The following is a 20,460-nucleotide window of genomic DNA, read 5'->3' as shown; positions in this document are numbered from 1 at the left end:
CACTTGCTCTCTGTGTCTCAGGCCTGTTCTCGGGGAGCGGTGGTTGCCTGCCCGCAGCCCAGGACGCTGCAGGGCATGCAGCATCTCGCAGAGCTACATGGGACCCTGCACTCAGCGTGGCCGAGAGGTCCCCCTGTAGCAGGAATGGCCTGCAGCCTGAGAAAAGGCCCCAGGGGGTTGGCAGCGCCGTGGGGTCCTCCTGCAGCGAGCTCTGCGCCAGCAGCAGCTCTGCTGGAGCCCCGCATGTGGGGACAGGCTACCGGGGCGCTGGTGGCTGCACCCATCTCACCAGCACCCCGCTGCGTGCAGTCAGCACCAGCGTCAAGGGTCTTTGCCAGGAAGAAAGCGTAGCTTCTGTGACATTTTAAAGCATTGCAATGGAGAACTCTTCACTGATTAATTTCTCTAGACTGCTTTAACACAGGCTGTTAATTAAAAAACTGAAGACTCCATTCTATGATTAACATATACTTAAAGGGCAAGTGCTTTGCCTCAGGTCAAATTTAAACAGCTAAGCCACTATGTAAACATCATCTTGATTGGAAGCTAAGTATTACCACTGATGAACTTCTTTTTAAGCAGCGAAAAGCTTTGTCTGTGAACAACTTCCCAGAGTGGCTGATTTTTTTTAACCCTGTAATTTATTGGATGCTATATATTTTAAATTGGCACAAGCACCTTTAATGTGCAGAAAACCAAAACAAGCAATGAAAAAAAGCTAGTTTTTTATTGTGCTGGTGGTTAAACACACTTTTTAGTACGCTGATTAAAAATTACCTGCTGAATGCTTTCAGGAATTCATGCAGTTTAAGGATTAAATGATCAGGCCAGCTCATGAAAAGAACAATTTGACTTCCACTTTAGGTATGCAATTTTGTGTATTTTTTTCTATCATAAATGTGATTGTTTCCTTTAAAGCAGTTACAATCACATTAGTATTTGCTGCGAATGTTAGATTTTCATCCTTTGTAATTTCTCAAGGTTACCAAAGCTAAAATAAACAACTTTTAGCTCTCAAAAATAGAGGACTGGTAGAGAGAGGCTTAGAGAATTAAAGATAGACTTCAGAAAGAAAACAACTTTCTACTTCACCTTCTCTCTGACTTGTGTGTTGTACGGACAGCACAAATACAGTACTATCAGCAGAACCTATGAGAGTTAGACTGATTCCTCCAAATCTTGTCTCAGAAATGAGTCCCACAGCTCCCTGCAAAGTAATTGGTCTAATTAGGTGGTAGGAAGAAGCTTCTTTAAATTCCTCAGAAATTAAGACGTGTCATCCGCTTAACATCTTAGCATCTGTTACTGCCTCTTGCACATTTCTTTACTACATCAGTCTGAAGGATACTTCCCTGGACCTTTCAGAGAGAGGGGAAAAAAAAAAAAAAAAAGAAACAAAAAACCAAACAACCCCAAGCTCTTGAAACAGAGAAGAAATTGGCCCTTTCTTCAGTGGGATGAAGCATGTAAGGCATTTCACCCCCTCCTTATTTCTCAGTTTGGTGCACGTTTGCCTGGGTGAGTACGATAATCACTTTGTTAAGTGAAAATATAGGAAGATACAGCATAACCTTAAATCCTGTAGTAATCCTTACTGATGTGGTAATGTTGTCCTGAAGTATTTTCCTTGGCAACCAATCCTTGTGCAAATGTTACCCTCTGTGTTTATATATTTGGAGTTTTGTTTCAAATGGGCTATTTTGAATCTCTAACAGGCCGGCAGTAGAATGACAACTAATCTGTTGTTTCTTGTTTTTTTTTTAACTTTGTTTGCTGTTGTCTGGCAGCAAGTAAGTAACAATTTAATTATGGCTTAATTGCTCATGCAGTAGGCATAATTTTAAGAAAGAATGTGCTTAGAATACTGGGTAAGGTACCAAGGCAGTGGGACAGTTTCAGACTTGCTTGTGTGCAGTTAGGGAGAGGCGTACAGTCATTGCAACCTTTTCAGGTTAATTTTGCAATGAAGGTGTCTGGAACTGATTGAGAAGTTTTTTAGAGATATCTTGCTACCTGATTTGTTTCTGTTGTTGGTTTGTTTTGGTGGGTTTTTCCGACCCCGCCCCCCCCCCCCCCCCCAATTGCTCTATTTGCTGCTCTGTGAATACTGGCACAGTGGCATGTAGAAGTAATTTTATTGAAAATATCTCTACAGATATAGTTCTGAAAGTCCGTTGCAGCAACTGGGTATGTTACGCACTCAGAGTATTCCCAAAACAGCTCATGTTTACCGAGAGTCAGGTAACAAAGCCAAATAACTGCCACTTACAAAATGCTTTTCTTTGGCTTCTGTTTTAATTGCAGTTCAGGCAAATTATGCTCCCTATTTCTTTGATAATGGAGCCAGAAGTACAAACGGGAACATGGCACTTCTCAGCCTTTCGGAGGACACACCTGTTGGTCAGTATTAAAATTAGTATGTTTAGATCGTGAAACTGGAGCTGCTTGCTTTTTTGATTAGCAACACGTATTTTGTTGTAGGTTATTGTTATACACTGTGGTCTTACATGTTTTTCTCCCAAGCTTTTAATTGGCCTCAGTTTAAAATGCCATGTTTTAATTGTAGCTGTAATTTAAAAGACGAATTTTAGCTCCCCTTTACTTGGTCCACCAGTCTATTCACAGCATCACAGCACAGACCTTTGGGGTCAGAAATAAATTCATGGTGGTGAGGGACTTCCTACCAATTCTGTAAATGCTTAAGAGAAGACAGCCTAGTTGCTAGTAATTTTATCAACCTTGGTAAAAGCATGCTGTACACTGAAGAGGAAAGGAGGCATGATTTTCTTTAAACAGTTATCACATTTTTCATGTTTATGGTACAAAAGGTAGAAAATGTTTCTACTTGGAGTGAAAATTGCTTTGTCTAAATAACTGATGTGTTTTTAAAAGGTTTAGTTTTGTTTTATTGAAAATTCAAAAATTGATAGGTTTTTCAGCTTTCAGCATTTTGAGGCAGGTCTATTTATGCTTCTTTTAACTGTAGTTTCATTAAGAAAAAATAAATAAGAACAGAAAGGTGATTTATAATCAATATTTTCCATGGGGGAAGAATAATTTCCTAACATTTAAAAGATTTTCTGTTAAATATATTTCAGTGATGAACACCACCTTTTCTTCAAACAGTGCACTGAGGTTTTGTTTAGGATTCGCCCATTTGTCTGTAGCTTTTACAGGCTAAATCAGAAGAGTATTAAGCTATTGCATATTAAGTACCAGAGCACCCATTTATTAGCTGCCTCGTGCATAGAGGAGAGAGATGGCTGAGCGGAGAGGTGCACCCAAAACCCCCCCTCGCAGGCTCACAGGGCGCTTGGGCAGCTGGGGGAGGCGAGGGTGACGGAAGGATCCAGAGGGCACAGTCTCCTCTGGAAGACTGACGCTGCCACCTTTGCCTTCCTAAACATGACCGGAGTCGCTCACTGCTTTGGGAAGCAGCTGCCTGGGGTTTGCTCAGTCTTCATTTCTGGTCCAGTGGTGTCAAGGCCAGCCAAGGTCTACGGCAGGCATGCTAAGGGGTGGGGAGAGGGTGACTGGGAAGCCGTGACTTCTCCTTTGCCTGCTCAGCCAGAGGGGAGGAGGGGGAGAAGGCAGCGCGTAGCGTAGAAGTGACACATCTAGCTGATGAACTTAAAAAGAGCCTGCTTATGATGCAGCAGGGATTTGCTCTAAGCTCGGTCAGGCTTAAGTGGAAACCTCAGCTGGAGGCCAACAGTAATGTACTGGCACTTGCAAATGCCAGAGGCAGTCAAGGAGCTGCGATTTTTGCTGTACTTCTGCCTGGATTCACATGGAAACCACGCTTGCTCAGCCTTGGCAATCTGGACAGCTCTGCTGATTGCTGGAGGAAGATTATCCAGTGGAATCCCTTGTCTAATAGTGTAGGTAAGGCTTGTAATGCCAGATAGGCACAAAATGGGACCCCGACTCTGTTTGGGGTGGTGTTTGCCAACTCCACCACTCAAACTGCAGGCAGTACGACTTGCTCACTTGCCATCAGACTCCCATCCCCTGGGGTAGTGCCAGCTCGCAGACGTTTACAGAGCATCAGCCTCTCCCTGCCACCGCTGGGAGCCTCCAGCCACCTGCGTGGGGATGGGGAGCTAAAGATGGCACAGAGCTGCAACACAGTCAAAAATGTCCTTGTATAAGGGCTGAAGCACAACATGGTCTCTCAGATGGCAGCACTCCCTGCAGCAGCAACGTACAGCAGTAATTTTCCGGTGCTGGGACCCAATGCACCTGATCTGGGGCTGCAGGCAGGCAAAAAAGGAGCGTGTGCATGCCTCAGCAGCAAAACAGCAGTGTGAGGGATCAGAGCCGGCATTAGCTTCTTGTGACTAGCCTGAGTAAGACTAGTGACAAATACGTGATGGGTTTTTGCATGTGCTTTCGTAATATTAGCAACCAGATTAGGTATGTAGAGGTCCCTGGAGAGTTTATGCTTGGTTGCAGCAGTGATAAAGCTCAAGCTGCTCTGTCTTCAGTGCTGCTGTGCCTCATGCCTGCTGGCTTCATCCAGAATGAGTTTACATGTGTGTGTTTACATTGGCTGGCTTATACTTCTAATTTGCTCTATAAATGTGCTTTAAAAGGCAAGGGAGAAGCAGCTTCTGGCCTAAAGCTCCAAAGGTGCCACCAAAAGCATTTCTCTGAGGTGAAATGTTAGGAGATGTTGAGTTTAGGCTTTTGCAAAGGGCCTAGAGAACCCCTTGGGAAAGGGAGATAACAGCTTACTTTTGAGAATTCCAGCTGTGGTAGCTTTGCCACACAGCTGCCAGTGCCTCTTTGGGCTAATTCCCAGAACCCCCTTGACTAAAAGCTGTAAGTACTGCAGGGTCCTCTCTTGTGAAAGCACTTTGGGATGTTCCCTTGGCTTCTTGGGGTTTGCTCAATGCCGACTGCTGCTGCTACCTGCCGCCCACGTCAGCAGAACCTCTCCTTGGGGATGATTTGGCAGGGAGGCTCCCAGAGGACGGCGCAAAAGACACCAGCGCTTTGGTGCTTCGGAGCCAGGCGTGCATTCAGCTTTTGCACAGGGCAAGAGGACCGGTGTCCGTATCAGACCACGGTCAGAGCTTCATCCACAGCTCAGTGAGGGCTCACACACTGCCTGTGCTAAATGGCTGCCAGGCGGGCCCTTTTCTGTGGCCCCAGTGAGAGGTCCTGCACCACAGAGGAGGCTATTACTCTTCATCCCTCTGCCCCAGTCTCCTCCAGAAGAAGGAATCTGGTCTCCTGTGTCCACATGCCGTCCCAAGCATCCGCACTGGAGCAGTCATCTTTCGGTTTGAGCAAGATGATCAGTGACAAAACAGGGGAATTAAAACTTCCGTATGTTTGATTCTTGATGACTTCACTCAGGCTTAAGTTCTGCAAAAATGGGCAGGTTGCCATTAGGTCTTCCCTGTGCTTACATAAAATTTGGAGTCATAGGCAGGATGCTTTCCTTGGCAGCAGCCTGTGTCTGATCTGAGCAATGCCATGAAAAGCAGCTTTAATAAGCCTCCAGGAGTTTTACAGCCTTTGGCCCCACTGAGATTACAAGCAGTTGGCAAAATGGTGTGTGTCAGTTATATTCCCAGCCATCTGTAGGCAAGGGACATGCGATACTTTGGAGCACCGAAAGGAGGCGATGGATTCTCTATGTGACTGTAGAAGGAGAAAGTGAAGTGCTGCAGCTGCATGAACGCATCACATTCAAGAAAATCACGTTTCATGATCATATAGTCCTTACCTTGACCTTTTTTTCATTTGTGCAATTGTGCTTACTTACAGACAGTTGTGATCTACCAAGCTACATACATTGTGACATAAGTTATCATAAAAACAGCAAATGCTATTTCTGTGTGAGAGCTTGAAAGTGTCTGCAGATTCCCAGATCCCATTTATTGCTGCAGAGCATGAGACCCCTCGAGGTAAGAAGGACCAGACCAGCAGCCCCTTCCAGTGCCAGATGTAAGAAGAATGGGAGAAGTTAGGAACTGAAATAGCAGTTGTAGTTTGTGTGGCTGTTTGGCAGGGCCAGTGGGTGATTAGCTCTTTGCAAAGAGTTGCCTGTGTACATACAAAATATATGTGTGCTCCTTATCAAGGTCTTAAGGCATGTGTGGGATGCTATTTCAGGTTGTTTGTTTCATCTTACCTCATTAATCCCTATAAGCTCTCATAGTGGGAACAGAGTGGGACTGAGAACAGCTGCAGAGCAAGGGATTGAAGCATACTCAGAAAGCCTAAGTTCATTACTCACGCAAAGCCGAAGCATCACCAGTGCTCTGGAGATCTTTGCATGCCTCTCGTCCTTGTGTTTTTCCTTTCTGTTTTTCCCCATGCCCCCAGGAATGCACTCCCCCACCCATTAAAAGCTAGTTTTCAGTGGCAGTTCTTTGATCAAAGCTACAGCTGACAGCTACCTACCTCTGGCCAACTGACCGCTTCAGGTCCCTCCATCTTTCAAGCTTCCCCTGTTGTTCCTGCATGCTCCGGGTCTCATTTCTGCCCATCATTCACAGCTGGCTGTGGAAAGCCCTCTTGTCCTCGCTGGTATCGATTGTTTCTTCTCTGTTTCTGTCACCCTGCTGCTCCCCAAACTGGTGGGGCTCCCTGCTGATGTGTTTCCTGGTCCATCCTTCAGTGCTCAGCGATCCCACCCTGGCACGCTGCCATCCCTCTGTATGTTTCTGTATTTCACCCAGCGCAGACATAGTAGCTAAACACGCAAGGAATTTTTCTGTCCACAATTTATTTCCAGCCTCCTTGTCACAAAAAATATCTGAGTGAACGAATTAACTTGCTTCTCTTTTAAATTATAATTCCTTTCTGACTAGACAGGACACAGATACAGACAATTTAGCCCAAGCTGTGTCTTGGAATCTAGAAGACTCACCAAGACCTCATGTTCAGGCGACTCCAGAAAGGTTAAATTGTTTGATGGTGCAAAAAACATTCAACTTTTTGCATACGCTAAAATCTCGCCCCTAGGAAAGCTAGGAGCTGCCAGAACAAAACTGTTAAGCACAGCCTGCCTTCTGCATCGCTGCAGCAGAGCTAACGCTGTGCAAAACAGAGCTGCCCTGCAAAGCAGAGCACTGCACGGAGATGCACTGAGGGCTCGCAGGTGTTACAGCCTTCGCTTTTGGCTTTATGCTCCTAACAGAAACTGCAGAGCCATCAGAAAATTGCCCTCAGATGGATTCTCCTTGGAGCTGGTTGCTGTGGGTGCCACGGGGACGCATAGCTGCTGTCCGTGGGCTGGCGTTTTGGGCCCCATGCTGAGTGCTTGCCACCAAACCCCCCCCCCCCGCCCCGCCGCAGGGGCTTGCAGTTGCGGGGCCTGTTTCAGCTGCCGATTCTGGCTTTTGGGCTGCCGATCCTGGCCGTGTCTCCGCTTTGCCAGCCAGCGTGGTGTGCTGAGGTGCTGCGAGGGAGCAGGGCTCGCCCGGGCATGGTTAGGAAAGAGCAGTAGCTGGTAGTGAATGGGAAAGCCATTTTTGAGGTAGTTTTAGTGTATGGTCCGTGTCCTCCAGGAGCCTGAGTCCCCCTGTGTTGCAGTGTAAAACACCCATCTGCAGGCCTAGTTTTAACTGTCCGTCACCTTTCCTGGTGGGGAAACAGGCCTTTGGCTGAGACGGGTGGAGAGCAGCTGCGTAACCCCGGGCAAGATGTATTTGCTGTGACATTGGGAACAGAGGTGTCCTGTCCTGGGAGCATGGCCATGGATGTCCCTCTCAGCATCTTGTTAACAGATGTCAGCTGTGGTGGCAAAGGACAACGGGAGGACTGAGCACGAGTCCAAAATGTGCTTGGCTTATTTAAGTTGGCAGGGAGGGGGTTTGACTGCTGAGTGTCGCGCAGCAGAGAGGGAGAGCGTGTCCTCAGTGAGAGGGCAAAACCAGCCCCAGAGCACATGGGCAGAGGCCGGCCGTGAGTAAATTTAAGTCAGAAATGAAGTAAAATGGAGCAATGGCATCATGGGACAGCCATTCAACCTAAGCGTCAGGAGCAAAGAGCAAATGACTTTTAAAATGGAATGGGAAAATGGAGTGAAAGCCTGGTGCGGCTCCTGGGAAGCAGCTGTAGGAGGGAGCAGCATGCATCTCCCCGGGACTTCCTCACCCCAGCCTGCTGCGCCATCCCCTAGGTACTCGCAGCATCCCGCTCTTCCAACCAGGGCCCTTACACGGCATTTGCCATATCCCTGGGTAAAGACTCTTCTATTCCCTTATCCTTCTGACAGGAGAGGCTGTTTACTTGGTATCACTGATAAGATTTTAGCTGGTTTTTTTCATTTATTTCTTTTTCAGCAAGCGGAGGCAGCACACTGAGAGGAGATTTTTAATTGGCATCAACACTGTGCTGAGAAGTGTTCCCAGGGTGTTAATGATATGGAGAGTATTGTGCAGTGAAATTACAACTCAGGCAAAATTAGGAATTGTAATGAGCTAGAAAAGAAATTTTGATCCACAATCCAATTTAAAAGGCACACAAGTGTCCTGTATTATGAAAAATGAAGAAATACCAGCTTTAGCTAGGCAGCAAACAGTCCGGTGTAATGATCAACAATGTCCTTCATTCCTTGCTTAGAAACCTCAGTAATCTCAGTCTGTGCCAATATCAATATTTCTTCTCACATTTGGAAGCAAGAAAATTCCTGGTTTCCCTATAAGAAAATTCCTAGAAAACATAGGAGAGAAAATTGGGAGACTGGAAGGACAAGGCCAGGTTCAAATGTATTCACCTGAACTTTCACAGTCCATTCTTCCCTAGCACATGCCCTGCGATCCCTGAGGAGTGGTTCACAGTTCGTGTTACCCCAGCGTTGGTAGTTCAGGGCAGCCCCGGTCACAGCACTAAGACTGTGTGCCTGGTTGTTGCCCGCAGGCTCTCAGAGACCCCAGACACAGGTGGTGGTGCCCATCCTGTTTCTCTACTGCGCAGGCATCCACACATGCTAGCAACAGTGGTATATAAAGTGGAAGGGGCAGGAAAAGTGAAGAAGGGCAGAAAAGCAAATAAGTAAATCTTCTAATGACCAAAAAAGGCTGAAGAAAAGCACTGTATTGATGATGGTGTCAGTGAAGTGTTGACAATTGACACCTGAACTCTCCAGTTGGCCCCAGCTGTGATATTAAGACAAAGTTTTTGAAAAACAAGAATAAATGCAGTCAGTGTTGGTGCTGCGGAACCTTCACAGTCCTGAAATTTCTGTCTCTTATGTAGACAGCTCTATCAGGAGGCAGGTGTCCTTTCAGGACGCTCTTTCATATCAGCCCCCGTTTATTCCTCTCCTTGCATTTCTTTGTGCTTACACAGTTCAGTTGGTACAATCAGAGAAGTGTCTCATCATACCACTCATTGTCTTTCCCTTATAATTTTGGGGGATTTCAGTTACAGATCTGTTGTTATTTTCCACTGCGTTTTGTGGGAGAAGTCCAAGAAAAATGTGGAAAGCATTTTGTAGTTTTGTGAACCTATTTTGCAAATCTTGAGTATTTGTTGGCTGACTGAGCCAGCTTGTAACAGGGTCTGTTGTTTGTGCTCCTGTGGGCCCACCGGTTTCTGCATTTTTCTGTACAAAGTTGCCCAAATATTGCCCTGGTAATTATCATAAGAGAGTTTACTCATAAGTGAGCACAGATCCCACATGGTTTGGCATAATCTGTTGCTATGCAAAGAAGACAGCCATGTTTTCTAAGTATCACTACTGATGCTTGACCATTGTGCGTCCATTAAGCCACTGATCTGTTTGCCTCACATTTTGCATGACAAAGAATAAGCAAATGAAGAGTGAAAGGTTGCATTGCAAAACAGAGGAAACGCTGGAGAAGGTGACCTGTCAGTGCTGTGGCAGAACCTCAACCAAAGCTCTAGAGTTAAACAGGAGCTTATGAATCTGGTCATTGAAAAACTCCACTGCTGCTGCAGAGAGGATATGAGAAAAAGATTACAACTTTTGAGTACAGAATTAAAAGGCTCTCAAAATCAGAGCCAGAGTAGTTTAAAACTAGAGTCTTCTGGGTTCCCTTTAACAGTGTTCTTCCTTAACTTTATGCTAACTTTCTTAGCAGGGATCCTTCCAGCCTCGCTTTTTGTCCCATGCACAAGCAAAACTCACTACTAATGTGGCTACAGTTATTCCAGTGCAGAGAACTCTGTTAGACTGTAAACCAGAGCTTCTGTTCCAAACCTCTGCAACTTGGGTATCTTAAGCTAACATACTCAGGGCACAGCGGATTGGAAGGAAACATCAGTGTTTTATATTTCAGGCTTGGTTTACTGATACTTGTAAAGTGCTTGAAGTTATTTGGATGAAGATATTAATGCACAGTAGAATGACAGACATGTAAGTTTAAAAAAATAATACTAATAAACCCTCACCATGTTTTGAAAATGTGGGTGTTATAACTTCCCCAGGAAGTATCACTTCTGATAAACAAAGTCAGTTTAGTGGAAAAACTGGCACCAACTTCTCAAATGTTTAAAAATAAAAATAACAATCTCTCTTTCCCCAGCTTGTGAGAGAAATACATTGATGAGTTTAGAGAATTTATTCATTGGTATGAGCATGAGTGGGTGCGTTAAGTAGAGGATTTAATGAGAGGGAGCTAATGAGGGGGAGTGAAGTAGGAAAGAAGACTTCTGCATCTATTAGTTCTGTAAGTGGAAAAGTCTGCAAATGTCCTTGCACCTCCTGAGCTTCAGAGCCCGGGTCTAGTCCTGTGGGAGCTCTGCCTTCAGCTGCCAGATCCTCTGCCGACTAGTTTGCATTTTTGTTGTTCCCATAGAGCAGAGGACGTGAGGGCCTTCTGGTACTCCTGAGATTGTCACCCGGTCGCGTAACAGCATCGCTTTTGACTCGCCTGGGCTGAGGGTTAGTCACGAGCTTGTCATCTATGTAAACACTATGATGTCAACAGTATTGATTAGGTGTGGTTCCACAGGAAAGGGCCTGAAGTGAGAGAAACCAGCACTGATAAACTTGGTTTAACCAGGAGGCTAAAAAGTGGCAATCAGGACTATTGAGCTGTCTACTTATCCATATTTCCCATTAAGCGGGTTTGATTCACAAAAGCTTTGCCTGCCGCTGGGGAGATAAGTTTCTAAGGAGCACACCAGTGAAATGTTCACTGATTGAAGTAACCACAGGGAAATGCTGCTGAATACTAATTTTTCAGGTACCCATGTGTACACTCTGAATGGAACCGATCCAGAAGGAGATCCCGTGATGTACGGCCTGGCCTATGAAGCTGGATCAAGACGCTACTTTTCTGTTGACAAGAACCTTGGAAATGTTACACTGATCAAGGAGCTTGACAGAGAGGTACAGTGAAATGGCACCGCTCTGTGTGGTCGTGGAATTTCCTGCAGTTTAATTTGAGCTGTGGTTTTGAGAGACAATGCCAACTTATTTGCCCCCAAAACATGTGATGTACTTTGTTATTCCGAGACATTATACTTCACTTATCACATTCTTTTCCAGTTGACTTGAGCCACTGACGCTGCTATCAAATATTTCGGCAGCTGTCTGTCCATCTTTTGCCAAAAGAGAAGTTTACTCTTTATTCCTTTCTTTCCCCACCTGTACCCCAAGAAGAGCTATGGGGCAGTTACAGTCCTCTAATCCTCAGGCAGGGCACTCTCCTGTCATTAGGAGGAAATAAAGATTTGTGTAAGCAAAGTTCCAGGGCACTTCTCTGTTTACATCATAGTCCTTTAGCCCACCTGTAACCATATGGGTTAAAGATGTTTCCAGCAATAGTGGCCTAAAGGCAGCCTTATTCTGGGAACACAGGCATTGAACCCATCATGTCTCCTTCACAGAGAAGGGTACACAGTGTTTAGTAAACCCTCAAAACACTGCATACTGAGACAGAAGAGTTTTGAACCAATCGTGCCTTTTTAGGGAGTGTTTCTTGAAAAATATGACCGGTTTTCACCAGCTCGTTACAGGACCCCAGGGATTCCCAGACCAACCATCTCTTGACAGTAGCCACAGCATGTCCAAGGAGTCCCACAGCTGGAGCCTCTGAGGGGGCTCCCTAGCCCCTGCTGTGATCACTTTGTGGTATTAGTTGTTACTTTCATCTACCTGCTGAGACACAATTAAATCTGCAGTCCCTTTTCCAATCAGGGCAAACACCATCTCCCTAACAAAGGAATTTTCTTCGTTTACAGAAGGAAGATGAGATTGAAGTTATTGTCAGTATTTCAGATGGCCTGAGTACAGTAAGTATTTAATTATGCTGTAGCTTGTCAAGCTGTCTGTCCCCACATACCTCCCTCTATTGAATTACCTTACAGGCACTATCTCATTTTATCAGAAAACATAATCTTATTAGAATCTTACCTCCTGCTTCAAGAGCCACTGAACTCCCAGTAACTCAAGTCTCACTCCAGCTCATTGCTCAGCTATTTGAGAATAATTACAACGTAGTGTGAGCTGAAAGACTGACCTAGTGGCCTGCAGAATTACAGCAGTTTCCTATGAAGTTTCGCTGTCAGCTCAGTAGGATTCATACTTAAGAAAGATCTAGAGACTTTTTGGAGAAATGCATGATGTTATAGGAACTAGTGTTGGACACCCAAGAGCTGACTGTCCCTCCACCCCCACAATGCTTCTCTAGGATGACATTGAGAAGATTCGATTAGGCTAAGGCAGTGGGGGTTTTCTTGTCTGCTGCTGAATAAAGCTTTGATCATGTCTAATCATTAAGGACTTATCTGAGGCATTGCACAAGCATCCAATCCTAGTTCTACAAATTTCCTTGGCATTTTCAGTTTCCAATGGATGCTGTCATGGCCAGGATATTAGCCTGCCAGCAAGGGGAGCTGGGCTTCATCACTAGAGGTGCCACAGAAGTACTACCCACAAGACTCGATAACTCTAGAGCTCGTCCTCATCTCAGACTAATTAATTGAGATTACTACAACAAATGTTTGGGAAGTGCCAGCATCCTACAGGGACAGCTGCCCTGGCGACCTCTGTAAATAGGAAATAATAGGATCACATCCACATGTCTACTTGCAAACAGCTGGGAAGTTTTGTTAGCCAAATATGTTTGCTTCTGTCTTTTTAGAAAGAGAACACACATCTTGTTCAAGATGGATTCTTACATATTAGTAGCATGTATTTCTATATCCAAATTATGCCTGCTGTTGATCTAGTATCGTGATACCAAATGAGGCATTAATGAATGCTCTTGGCTGTCGGGTACCAGCTTTTACAGTCTTTTATGTGGTCTTATAAAATACATCATAATATCTTGAATGCCATAAAGAAGAAGAAAGACTTTTGAAAATCAGCCCTGGACTGTAATTTATAAAGTGCTCTGAGGCTCCTTATTTAGTTTGGAGATATCTGGGTGTTCTCCACAAAGCAAATTCTTCTGGATTTTGGGATTTTCTTTATTTTATTTTATGTGGTCAGTTTTGGTAGTGCAAAGATATTCTACCACAACTTAATTTTTCATTGCCTTTGACTATACCTTAGTAGGCAAATGAACAGGTACGTGTTGAAAATCAGCTTGGGTCATAATATGTTCTTTGTATTCTACACCAGGTTTCTGAAAAAGTCAGGATCCTTGTAATGGACGCTAACGATGAGAGCCCGGAGTTCATCAACACACCTTACATAGTCCAAGTCCCAGAGGTGGGTGAAGTTCCTTTACATACTGGAAGTATATTTCAGTAGGATGTAAAGAGGACCTACTACGTTTTCAGTAGAATAACAAGATGTGCAGGACTAACTTGCATTCTTTTGTTTTAGTGTTGGGTAGATATTTAATATCCACTGCAAACTTAGAGAATGAGTCTGTAGGTATTCCAGGTGTGCTATTTGGTGGGTAAGGTCCAAGGTGTGAGTCACTGGGAGTTTTTAGTATTTACTTCAGTGGGAATAGGATGTGCTCTGTCCTAGCTGAGTTTCCCTGTCACTTTGATTCCAAAAAGATTTTCTTCCTCTTGTTCTTCTCCAGTTTCCTCCGCTTTTAATCTCCACCCTCTTTCCTTTCTGCTCCTTGGTTCTCTCAATGCCTTTATATTCTTTCTACCATCACTCTCTTTTCCTGCCTCCTTGCGTGCTCATTTTTCATTTCTTCTAACTCACACGGTTTTCCACTTCTGTGTGACTCTGGTAACTCTTTCTTGTCACAGAACACTCCCTCCGGCAGCAGTATCTTTAAGATTGAGGCGGTGGACAAAGACACGGGTTCTGGAGGAAGTATCACCTACTTCTTGCAGGTAAGGTGTACCTTCAAAAATCACCTCTCATTTACTGAGGTCTCAGAAATCAGGTTTAAAAGAGATTTTGAGGGTTGAGATGGACCAATTTTGTACTGTGCACAAGAAAATAAACATTGCCACACTGGATATTGTCCAACTGCAAGCAGCCACAAGCAGTCCAGCAGGCAGGAGGAGCTGGAGTTGCCACTGTCACTCCTATGCTTGCCAGCAGGACTCCTCGGGGCAGTGCTCTTGTTGGCCCTTTCTTTGGAGTGACGGGGAGAGCAAGTCGTGACTTGTAATATTGTATGTATATGGGATTTTTAAAGCATGAAATAGCTTTCTTTAGAAAGCAAAATGCACTGGACACCCGCATGTGGACCTCGGTGTAGCAGGCTGGTGCATAACTGAGACCTGGATCACAGTGTGAAATACGAGGTACTAAGTCTTCTCACTGACAAAGCCATGCCTGCTTGAGACCAGCCTTTCAGGTATTGTCCACTGGTGAAGAACAGAAAAGGCTCTGCATTTAAAGCTGCATTTCTTTATTACAGACCTTCTGCATGGCAAAACAGCAACTTTTTGCGTCATATGCTTTAAATTCCTTCTTCCTACAAGCAGCTTCATCCAGATTAGCTGCAGTTCCCTTTATTCAAGAGGGAACAGAAAAAAAATGCAAAAACAGTTTGTTGCAATATTTGCTTTGGATACAAATATGGAAACAAGTTGGAAGATATTTACATAGCACTAAAACTAATCCTGTTAAGAGCTTGGGCATACTGTGAAAGAACACCTTGAGTGTCTGGTTGAAATTTAGTTTTGATTTCACCAATTACGATCCACTTAAAATACAATATGTGCAGGATTCTATTTTGCACAGGGCTTTTTCCAGCAAGCTGATAGACTATGAAGCCAAGGAACAACAATTTCAAACTTCTATGTCTAGCTGATATATTTGTGTGGCAAAAAGGTTACTGATTATGTGTATTTGTTGAAAAAAATATGTTGCCATGTCTTTTGGCACAATCTTTGGGAATTCTCAAGTTGCACAAGAAAAAAAAAAACCCTCTCTGAAAGTCTGATATGGGCAGGTGGTGACTTCTACTGAATAGGCCAAGATTATCCAACAGTGACATTGTGTATGGATACCCAAATGGAAGTGTGTCTTAGATACCCCTGTTCCAGAAGAACGTAGGGAGACATTTTTCAGGCCCTTTGGGAAATTGGATGTCTTTTAGGTTTTATTTGTATATTGCAAAAATTACCAAAACACCACTATGTTGGCAATAATCTATGCATGCAAACTTCCTGCTTTTTTTGTAAGCCGGTAAAACTTTGAAACTCTAAGGGATAAAGCCATTTTTTCTTCTTCCTTTCCCCCTCGTCTTTTTTTCTGTTAAGCCTCCCTACCTCTTTCTATGCAATGAACTGTGTTAACCAAAGTTTTAAGGTTTCACAATGAAATACTAAAAGATTTAAAAAATCCACATTGCAGGTAACTGATTTATTCTGAATAATGAGAGACTCGTGGTTGGTTCATGAATTGTTCATAAACACACAGAGGTGAAATCCATCAAATACATTATTCACTCAAACCGTATCATTATTCTAGTCTTTTCCCTTAGCAGATGAAATAAAAGATTAATCCCTACGGCAATCTTATTTCCATACCTATAATCTCTCGCTGTTTCTTCTTTTCTTTTCTTCTAGAACATCCATGCTAATAAGTTTACAATAGACCGTCACAGTGGTGTCCTGCGCATCAAAACAGGGGTCACCCTGGACTACGAGAAATCAAGAACACATTTTGTCGTCGTCATAGCCAAGGTATAAAGCTTTTATCTGAAACTAGAGGAGGTGGTGGGTTATATTTGAGTATGACTGGTTTGAATACAAGTGTGATTTAAAGGGTTGCTGGAACATGAAGTATAACATTGAGGCAGCAGAGTCACTCCCTCTGTAACCTCTGGAGGTGTGGGGTGCAACATGGAAAAGTGAGGGAGGAAAGGTGACCGGTGTCTGCTGCTGAACAGCATCTGGAAGCATTTGGGAATGGGTTTCCGACGGTTTGCTCAGGGCCCAGTGCCAGCGCAGTGAGCCCTGCTGCAAAAAGTCACCTGTGAGCTTTGAGAGTCACCTAGAAATGAAGGTTGGCGTATGCAGCCCCGACTTCAAGAAGCATCAGCCTTTGGGCAAATGCACGTGCCAAGGGCTCCCTCGCGCTGCCCAGGGCGTGGCCCTACCGCAGCAAGGGCAAGGCAGGCGGTGTGGGTCGCAGTCATTAGCCACAGTAAGACACAGGGCACAGCTGGACCCAGCGCAGCACAAGTGATGGTCTTTGTTTCTGGAAATATCTGCAGATGTCTCTTTCTTCCGCTTCTCTGCTGCCTTGTGGCAGGAGCTTATTCAAATCCTACAAATATTGCTGCACATCCCTTCTTGCAGCTGTCATTCGCAGCAGTGCTGCGCCTGTGGCATGGCTGAGGATTCATAACAGGCATTAAAAGTTTATGGATTCTGAAGTAAAGTCTCTCAGGATCCTGTGGGGACCTGTCACACAAGCAGACTCGCATGGGTGGAAAGAGGATGATTTTGCTGCTACTGATGGTGACTTTGAGTTTCTCATGTTTTATGAAAAACGTACGGATCTTTTTATGTATTTATTTAGCCAGGGTTCACTTGAGGGGAAGTAACAAAATTTGGTTTAAATGATGCCTTTGGGCAATAAGGAGGAAAAGAAATGAGCATATCTATTCCAAAAAATAGAATTTTTAGAATTGGTAGAGCAGACTTGCTGAACAGTTCACACTCTTACACACCAGCATGACTGCTGACCTCCAGCCGGTGCTCTGAGACTGAGGGTGTTAAAAGCTTCTGAAATTACAAGTCATCTTTCTAATTGGCTCTGCTGTACCAGTAGCACAGAGCTGATTGTAGCCAAGTCCCCAGAGACTGTTTATATACTGTGGCTATCTAAGTTCTTGGCTGCACAGCTCCTCCATGCTTTCACTTTATCATGTAAGAGTCCCTAGGAGACTTTGATAATGCGCACTGTTTAATTTCCCCTACAAATGCTCTGTCTTGCTGCTGCACGTTGTCTTGTGTTTATGACAAGACCTTATGTGGGATGAAAAGCTGTAGACCTTAGTTGCTAACTTTTTGCATCAGTTTCTAGCATTCTTTTTTCCTGCAAAAAACTTGAATTCCCTGTCCCCTGTGTTGTTGATAAAAGATCATGTACGGCTGCATATGTTGGCACAACCACTTTTAATATAAGAAAATACTTCTGAGACACTGCCAGCTGTCCTGCCTAACCAGAGAGAGAGCAGGACAAATGGAAAAAAGAAGGGAATAGGGCAGCAGAGATTAATCTGTGTGTTGAGAGAGAGAGAAGGGATTCCTGGGACTCTGCTACTGAAGGCTCATGAGGTGTATGCAGTGCCATAACCTAATTTGCAGGCATGTCTCAGCAGAGGCATTTGATGATGAATTCTCCTCTAGGATGGTGGTGGGAAGCTCAGGGGAGACAACAAAGTGTTTTCAGCCACAACAACAGTTACGGTCAACGTGGAGGATGTTCAGGACACTCCTCCCATGTTCATTGGGACTCCCTACTATGGATACGTCTATGAAGATACACTTGCGGTAAGTGCTGGTTTTCACCTGTAGGAGAACAAGTGCAATCTTTCACATCTCAGTCAAGATGGCCCTATGGTTTCTAGCACAGGCTTTATTGGAAACGAGGACCTAAACTCTGATTTGACTCCTAGGTGAGATGAGCTGACCAAATCTCAGACTTGTTCTTATTTACATCCATCACAAATTTTCCATCCAAGGCTTCCCATTGCTGTCGTTAAAGTTAAAAAGAATTCTGCCTATTTATGTTGGTCTAATTCCAGACAGTGACTAAGAGCTCTTCCGTAGCTGAGACCTGCAGAGGCATTGGGCTGAAGACTTAAGCAGGTTGCCAGTTACCTCACCTGAATACATCATGCTAGAAGCCTTTGTGTGTTTGTGTGCTGTGTGGTCTCATGGTGCTTTTGTTTTCTAGCTGATCAGTCTGGTACCAGCAGCTGGTTATGCAAGGTATGAGGGGAATTCATACCCAAATGCTCTAGATTCTGTGTGCTGTTCCATGGGTATCACCTGGGGAGAAGCAATCCTGACATCCCCAAAATGCAGGATACACTCTGCTCAGTGATGGCTAGATAGGCCAGGCCTAAAACCCACAGGTTATCAAGCAAGCAGGGACATACTTAGAAGAACCACTTACAAGTGGGGACACTGCATTTGTTGGCATGTGTCTGCTGCTGAAGATAACACTTCAAATCTGTCACGGAGACAGAATCCAAGGAGCACACTGAGGTCCTGGCTGTGCCATCACATCAGAAATGTCTAGAGGCAGATTTGCTTAAAAGGGAGTATACAGTTTAACAAATTAGTTTATTACGTCCGTCATGATGCTTTCAGCCACATATCACTCTTTAAGCTGCAAACTAATGTATTTTCTCTATATCTAAGCAGTGGCATGATACTGTATATGGATCAGCTCTCACCTTGATACATAAGATTTTAATTAAAATTTTCTTCATTCGTAGGATGAGAAATGAGTATCTACTCGTGAAATTACCCACCATTAGACTATTGATCTCTTTGGTAGTGAGTTTACACACTGTCCATCGGATCTTTCCTTGAGTTTCAGGAAAGAGCATGTCTTTACTGTCTATCCAGAGCTCCAATGTGCACTGCAGCTCTTGCATGACTGTATATTGCAGTTCAGTGCATAGGCTGTTGCATTTCAGCAGGGCAGAGGAGTAATGCCTGCGTACTTTGCAGATGTTTGGAATGAATATTATGTATATTGATTTATTCTGCATAGTTACATATAGATCTTGAAATAACTATCAGGTGCATGCAGGAGTTAGTGTTTACCATGGAAATGAGAGTCAATAAATGTTAATTACATCCAGCCTGGGCTCATAACTTACACCATTATGATATTATAATGACGGAAGCACAAATCAGTCCTTCCCAGTGTGGGTTTTGCTATTAGAATGATCTCCACAGAGAGACACGCATGAGCTGATTTTAGTATTGTTTACACGTTTGGTGTTAATTTTGTAAACTTGCTGCTTTTCTCCTTGGCGGAGTTGTCAGGATTTACAAAGTAGCCTGTCACCTTCAAAGGACTGCACTGCATTTTGTCCAGTAGGCAGATTTTATTGCAGCTTCCAGCACAAATGATAATAAATACAGTTCTGTGTTTCCAGTTGCTCTAACAGGACCTTACTCTTGTTTGAAAAATTCACTCAAGGGTTGTCATGAAAATGTTGCTTGTTGCCATTTGTTGTTAACTGACAGTTGCTTCCATGTTCACGGTTTTTTGCAGCCCCAAATAGTAACACTTTAGTTCAGAGGCCTAAATTGCACAGCGCATTGCCACTTGGGTGAGCATTTTAATGCTGCCAGTCATCATCCCTCTGAGTTGATAGGAGTAGTCACACGAGCAAATGGTCTCTAGTACACAAGTACTGTACGTATGGCCTACGGCCACATTGCTTGCGCAGATGGAAAGACAGTGAACGTTTAAGGACAATTAAATCACCATAGTTTTCATCACAGTTTTATGCCCTAAACGTTCTGTGGGCCAAGTTGCTTTGTGATCCCCTTTTTGCTTTTGCTGCCTGTCTGAACCTACTTAGGGAGGACCAAAATGACCTCATGACTCCTTAGCAGCTGCCAGTGTCTCAGCACGCTGTGTGGCCACGGGGCACGCAGCGCCGCTGGGAGCCCCCACAGCAGCTACCAGAGGCCATCTTGGGAGTGGCCCAAACCGAACCTTGGGTCTCACATTGGTCACTACAACTCCTCTGTCCAAGGCTGTGCCTCAGGGAAGGTGTCCCTGAGCACAGCTTCCGATTGCTCCTGCGCCGGCCAGCCCCTGGGCTGAGGAACCTGTGGCCACCTGGGGCCTGCAGCCATTTTGCACCCATGCTGTTGGCAGCGCCACAGCCCGTGGGGAGCAGTGCAGTGCTCCTGCTGGCCTTCTGGTGCTCACCCAAAGCTGAGTTGGAAAAAAGGACGAGAAGACGGGGTGCTGGGCAAGCTGGCACCGGTCTCTTGGCAGGGTCATGGCCTGCCCCGAGGCTGCAGCAAGCCCTGCACTCCTGGGGCAGCTGAGGCCCACGCACCAACGCAGGTTGCTCTGCCATCGGTGCAGGCATGGCACGGCGCTGGCGG

The 20,460-nt window shown here is 44.7% G+C and overlaps 1 protein-coding gene across 1 annotated transcript in view; it reads left to right on the top strand.

Moving 5' to 3' along the window:
- The first annotated feature begins 260 nt into the window (after positions 1–260).
- CDHR1 (cadherin related family member 1) overlaps positions 261–20,460 on the top strand; it is a 49,619-nt gene continuing 29,419 nt past the window's right edge. Inside the window, exons 1-8 of the mRNA XM_075109611.1 lie at positions 261–1,518; positions 2,305–2,400; positions 11,175–11,320; positions 12,175–12,225; positions 13,559–13,648; positions 14,152–14,238; positions 15,931–16,047; positions 17,722–17,865. Of these exons, the coding sequence (XP_074965712.1) occupies positions 1,458–1,518; positions 2,305–2,400; positions 11,175–11,320; positions 12,175–12,225; positions 13,559–13,648; positions 14,152–14,238; positions 15,931–16,047; positions 17,722–17,865 (792 nt within the window). The 5' untranslated portion in view covers positions 261–1,457. The remainder of the gene's footprint in view (positions 1,519–2,304; positions 2,401–11,174; positions 11,321–12,174; positions 12,226–13,558; positions 13,649–14,151; positions 14,239–15,930; positions 16,048–17,721; positions 17,866–20,460) is intronic.

The sequence above is a fragment of the Phalacrocorax aristotelis genome, chromosome 14 (assembly GCF_949628215.1).
Source record: "Phalacrocorax aristotelis chromosome 14, bGulAri2.1, whole genome shotgun sequence".
Lineage (NCBI taxonomy): Eukaryota > Metazoa > Chordata > Aves > Suliformes > Phalacrocoracidae > Phalacrocorax > Phalacrocorax aristotelis.
This window is presented reverse-complemented; position numbering and strand designations above follow the sequence as displayed.